We start from the raw sequence: 6,114 nt of genomic DNA, 5'->3' as shown, positions 1-6,114 counted from the left end.
TCAAAAAAAAAAAAAAAATGGTGCTAAAGGAGCAGCTAATTTGGGCTTTGAGTAATTGCTGTATAAGAATGAAAGACGTTCGCAGAGAGGATAGCAACAGCACTTAGACTTATATACAGCTTCACAGTGCTTTATAGCCCTCTCTAAGCTGTTTACAGAATCAGCATATTGCCCCAACAATCTGGGTCCTCAGACACTTATTTTTCCAAGAAAATGTCCACTTTCACACGAAAAAGGGCTCAACTCGATATGAGTTCATTTTTTAAAAAAAAAGTCCATTACTTTTGCACTCCTTGATTTAAGCAAACGGGATGCCTCTCCTCCCAGAGGCCCCCTCCCCAACTTCATGCACAGTGACACCGTGTAACGATCATGTCATCAAAGAGCTGGGTGGCCACATTCCCATCATCGCCGTAATGCATAAGCACCATTGGCTCATAGGCGGCGGGAACACAACACGGTGCTGGCGTCTCCCCGGAAAGGCTATGCAACCTGGCCTTGATCTGGGCATGCATGCTGGCTGGTTTGTAGTTGTGCGGGCAGGAACCCTCACAGAACTTCATAGAGTAGCTTCGCGGGGCCACCACCCAGTCTGACCACCCAATGGCCTCGAAGGAGACTTTAAGGGACCTCAAGCAGCACTTCCCATCACCCTTCCTGCATTCTTCCTCATCAAGCTGCCTGGCCTTCCTTACTGCCTTTCGAGTTTCGGCCTCTATCGTCAGGGACGGCATCCCTGTCCCTTCTTCTGCCATGCTAGTAGCCAGCCACGCAGTCTCGTCTGACCTAAACTCCAGGCCCAGATTCAGCTTGGGCTCCGAGCTTCCTATCCATTGTTCTACCACACCCTTCAGACTGAGGCTTGGTGAAGTCCTTGAAATCTCTTGGGAACTGAGCAGCTCAGGGTTTATTTTCTCCCTTTTGGACAGTCGGTAGAGATTCACACGTACTGGCCATGTTACATTGGATAGAGCGTTGCTAGGAGAATCGAGCCATTCTTTGAAGAGAGTCAATTCAGCCCGGAGAACGTTGAGGTTATGATGAAGTTCTGATGTCCTGGAGAATTCCAGATGCACATGTGTGGCAGCCTGAAGATTTCCAGATGCGGACTCATTCGTGTGCACAACTGTACAGAGAGGAAGACAGATAGAATAGGTTATCTTTAGTTGCTAAGCTACTGTCAGTAACCCAGCCGTGTGTAGTTCATATAGCAGTGCTTTTCAACCTTGGCAACTTTAAGATGTGTGGACTTCAAATCCCAGAATTCCCCAGCCAGTGGGAGTTGAGGTCCACATGTCTTAAGTTGCCAAGGTTGAGAAATACTGCCCTACAGCAAAACTACCACCTCAATCACGGCTTCATATTACTATTTTCTGAAATGGAGAGGCAGCCACTTTGGGGCTTAAAATTACTTGATCTTTGAATTATATTTTGGCTGCTGCACAGTCAAGGCGACTTTTAACTTGATTTTAGTAAAGTTAAGTGTAATTAACACCACTATCAGTCCCAATTAATGCCTGCGCTGAGAATATAATATAAACAATTAAACTAATTAAATGGACTATATTGATTTATTACTCTACAGTCTGTCAACCCTTTCATTATATTCTTGTGTAATTAATAATCATCCTTTTGGTGGGAAAACAAAAATATAGTTTGATAGCAGAAACTGCAGCCAAAGTTTGGGGGGCAATGTGCAGCCCAAGAGATACAAGATCAGCACCCTACCCTTTAATTAATCCATTTTGTTGCTGCTGCTGCCTCCTTAAAGGACGCTTGGGAATCAGGAGTGATAAGAGGTAGTTGGGGTGAAAAAATTTTCAGAGTTTTCCCCATGTCTCCTTCATATTATTTGTAACAAAAATACCTAAATCATGTATTTGCATAGCAGCAATATAATACTATTTTTAACAAAGAAAACAGATCTAAAGGAGACAGAAAAGGAAAGTCAGTTGCTGTAGTGGTTAAGTACTGGTCTAGAAACCAGGCGATTGTGAGTTCAAGTCCTGCCTTAGGCATCAAAGCCAGTTTTGTGACTTTCGGTCAGGGGTGAAATGCTCCCGGTTCGGACCGGATCGCCCGATCCGGTAGCGATGGTGGTGGGTGGTTCGGAGAACCGGTAGCAAAAATCCCTGCACCCCCCCCCATGCCCAGCTGAGCCGCACGATCATCAGAGGCTTTTTTTTTTTAACTTTTAAAAGCATTTTTTCTGCAACCTCTTCCGGCGAAAAAAATGCTTTTAAAAGTAAAAAAAAAGCCTCTGATGATCGCGCGGCTCCGCTGGGATCGTCAGAGGCTTCTCAAAGCATTTTTTTCTGCAACCTCTTGGCCGAAGAAGTGGTAAAAAAAATGCTTTGAAAAGTCTCTGACGATCCCAGCTGAGTTGCCTGATGGGCAGAGAGGTATTTTTTAAAAAGCCTCTCTGACGATCCCAGCTGAGTTGCCTGATCGGCAGAGAGGTATTTTTTAAAAAGCCTCTCTGACGATCCCAGCTGAGTTGCCTGATTGGCAGAGGCTTTTCAAAGCATTAGAAAAAATGCTTTGAAAAGTTTTTTTTAAAAAAAGTTGGCCACGCCCACCAGTCACATTACCCCCACCCCCACTAAGCCACGCCCACAGAACCAGTAGTAACAAATTTTACATTTCACCCCTGCTTTCGGTCCATCACTCTTCCTCAGCCCAACCCACCTCACAAGGTTTTTGTGAGGAAAATAGAAAGAGAAAGGAGTATTGTTGTGTTCACTGTCTAGAGTTATTTATAAAAATAAGAAAGGTGGGATAAAAAATGAATTTTAAAATGTAGATTTATTTGTAAACAAATGGAGAGCTATATTACAGATAAAATGACCAAGGATTCAAAAAATAAAACACAATAGATCAATTTGTCAGGTGTGCCTCCGTTCAAAACTCAAGAAAGAAAAACCCCAACTCCATGTTTGTAGAGAAAGGTACTTAGTATGAACTGAATGCAACAGAAAGAAAGCAAGGTCTGAGGCAATAGGTGCGAAAATTACATATTGAAAGCATCCCCAAATCCCTCTCCCTAAGGACCCAAGTTGAATGTCCAATCCACATCTCCCCAAGGTGGATGTGGGGTCATGTGGGGTGCTTCTTCAGATAGTCCCATCTATCCGGTATGCCGGAACGGTTGACCTTGACTGCTATCAGCACTCCCTGCAGCTGCTGCGAAGACAGAATTTTCCCCCCACTTTCACGAGACATCTCCACCAGCTCACTTCTCCCCCTCCCAAATACCTATAATACCTCCCCCCTCCCGTTACTATGGCAGCCGAAAGCAAGCAAGCATCATAGAGGCTGACACAACTATAGATTGACACGAAGAATAAATATTTATTTATTTACATTTATATGCCACCCATCTCACTATGCCAAGTGGCTTCTTCACTAATCTTCTGAATTCTTGGGGAATGCTAAGAATGGGAAGGGGAATATCAAGCAAAGTCCATGAGGGGTCCTCAGAAGCCTTTGAAAAACACTCTTAGCACAAGTTGGAAGTATATTTAATAATCATACGAGAAATGGAGTTTGGAGCAAGTCCAAACTTCATGTATTATAATGCACTGAAGTAAATAACCAGAGATTGTACTGAATAGCTCCATAAAGATAGAAGCTCAGAGTGCAGTAGCTGTTCAGGAGTCGTTGCTTAGTTCACACAGTACTTGAACTATGGAATTTGCTACTGCCAGATACAGTAGAACTGTAATGGTGAACCTACGGTGGAGCCATTTCTGCAGGCATGTGTACCGTCGGCCTAGATCAGCTCCACCGTGCATGCAGTTATGGATATGCATAATGTCAGCAGTAGGATAATTCCTTATATAAGGAAGCATAAGAAAAGCATTATTATATTTGCCTTAAGCATCCCAAAGACAATTTGTTGGCCGCTGTAGGAACAAAATGCTAGACCAGAGGAGCCTTTGCTCAGATCCAGGATAAATTCTTGATATAGATTATGTTGGTTAGCTCACAAGTCACCTTAAACTTTGAATACATTTTTTCACATGAAGCCACTATCTGAGTTGAGCTGTAATGGCAACTGTTTGATGCACATATTCTGCATCAAGGAGAAACATTTTTATTTATTCAGATAATGAACACATTGTTAGGTTATTTTTATCTCGTTGCACTAAATCAAGGCTTAAAATTGCTGCATTTTTATCATTATTGATTTTGTTGGCTTTATGGTGATAGGCAGGATAGATGAATAAATGGATAGAGGGATAGAGGAGGAGGAGAGAGAGAGAGACAGACAGACAGACAGATAGAATTTATGACCAGTTTGACACAAGAAATAACAAGATCCAGGCATAAGGTAGTATGTCTTTTTGTTGTTCTATATTTGGTTTGTTTGTAAAGCTACTGCATTGTTTCTGCTGGATAAAAATCTGTTAATAAATAAAGTCCTCAAGAAGAACAGCAATCATTGTTAGGCAAATATATTTTATTGTGATATCAATATAACATGAGCCAGGGCAACTCAGAATGCCCACCTTTGAAGCTATATGCCCTCCCAAGCTGAGGTAATTTTGGTCTTCCAAAAGGGCTGAGAAGTCATGGCTGTGCCAATTGGCCTGGAGCCTCAGTGGGGCATGACATTTTGGAGGTGGCTAATAGATTAGATAGGACCCCTCAAACCCCCCCCCCACCCTTGTGCATTTTGTTCCTTTCTTCTCCATCGTGGTCAGTTTTAATTTTCTTAAATTAAATTTAATGTCTCTCATTATTGTTTTCATATTTTATACGGGCATTTTTTTTTTTTACTGAGGGATATTGAGCCTTTGGCAAGACGGGCAGAATCTAGGTTTGGTTAAATAAAATAAAATAAAATATTGGGACAAGACGGGGCAACTCCGCGTTCAGGGTAGGAACCTGTATTTAAGCATTTCATACCTATATAGATGACCATGTAAGCTTTGCTTCAACCTATCCAGTAAAGGATGTCTACCACCTCCTAGAATATAGGATTCGTTCGTTGAATTTAATTTTTTCCTACATGCCGTTGAAATCTGCCTTCTTATACCTTAAATCCATGCCCTACACTCTGGTCTGAACAACAATGGAAGATCACACAAAAGTAATTCAGAGAAATGTTCAACGGGTCTCCATTCATAAAATATAGAAGTCCGTACATGTTTCACCTGTCCTGGCTTCACCCCTCTGTCTTCTCTTCCTTTGCACAGCTTCAATTTTGATATTTTCTGAAAATCAACATTAAAGCAACCTTTGAGCCTGTGGCGTGTACACACAGGATACGTGCACACAGCCCTTACAAGTTCCCTACTAGCTGCTTTCTAAGAACTAATCTACCTGCTCCAGGAAATCTCTGCATTGCAGCAGAAGCTGAGGCAATTCACTGGCTGCTCAAGAAAAGGGGAAAGGCATACGAGACATGCCCCCACTCCCAATTCATGGAAGACCCTCTGAAAAAGATGAACACTTACATTCAGGCCGCAAAAGGTGAAGAGTGGTGGATGGTGGCAGCGTCATTCGATTTGCCTGGAGCTGTGCTAGCAATTCCTGGTAGTGCAATTGTGCCCTTTGGATCTCTTCTTGATCCACGGGGCCCCGGATGATTGGCGGCATCTCCAAGCCCAACCTCACTAGGATGCTCTGCTTAACAGCTTCTATCTGGAGCTGGACGTCATGACCCCTGTGTGGCCACGGATCCACTCTGGAAATGAAAAGCAGAAGCACCGTTCCCAGACCAGGGACAAGAGTCCTGAAGTAGCATGAGAGGAAGGCTGGCATTGTGCCTATTGCGATGACCGCGTCCTGGGGCAATTTCCCTAATTCCATCGATTCGAGAAAGGTGCTTTCGCTATTGCTACTATCACCTGCGCTGAGAATGAATGAACTTGAACTTGACCAGATCTCTCTTTATAAAGATGAACTTCGACTGACTCACGTCGTCACTCTTACACTGGCGTCAAAGCAGTAAACATAACTGTGAAGAGGAATCCAGGCCGTTCCCTTAGAGAGTGTGGGGGGGGGGAGGGGGGAGGCAAAAATTTCTCCTCCAGGGAAAATTTGACAGTGGCAAACTCTGTGGAATTTACAGTATGGGTTTCCCACTTCACCTTCTCTTCTGTAGTC

The 6,114-nt window shown here is 43.3% G+C and overlaps 1 protein-coding gene across 1 annotated transcript; it reads right to left on the bottom strand.

Annotated features, from left to right (window-relative positions):
* Nucleotides 1-239: 239 nt before the first annotated feature.
* Nucleotides 240-5,769, bottom strand: GDF15 (growth differentiation factor 15). Its single transcript, XM_070931757.1, has 2 exons — nucleotides 5,463-5,769; nucleotides 240-1,126 (listed from the first exon to the last, which is right to left on the bottom strand). Exons 1-2 carry the CDS (start codon nucleotides 5,767-5,769, stop codon nucleotides 345-347), a joined length of 1,089 nt encoding a protein of 362 aa, XP_070787858.1. The 3' UTR covers nucleotides 240-344.
* Between the last annotated feature and the right edge of the window lie 345 nt (nucleotides 5,770-6,114).

Source organism: Pituophis catenifer, unplaced genomic scaffold (assembly GCF_029215685.1).
Source record: "Pituophis catenifer annectens isolate HBS135680 unplaced genomic scaffold, rPitCat1.0.hap2 SCAF_1, whole genome shotgun sequence".
Lineage (NCBI taxonomy): Eukaryota > Metazoa > Chordata > Lepidosauria > Squamata > Colubridae > Pituophis > Pituophis catenifer.
This window is presented reverse-complemented; position numbering and strand designations above follow the sequence as displayed.

Bases quoted from the DNA above. Each gene is read 5' to 3' on its own strand.
- GDF15 (XM_070931757.1), bottom strand. From the start codon at position 5,769: ATGCCAGCCTTCCTCTCATGCTACTTCAGGACTCTTGTCCCTGGTCTG. The intron at 1,127-5,462 runs GTAAGTGTTCAT...CTCTCTGTACAG, and splicing joins TCACCTTTTGCGGCCTGAAT to TTGTGCACACGAATGAGTCC.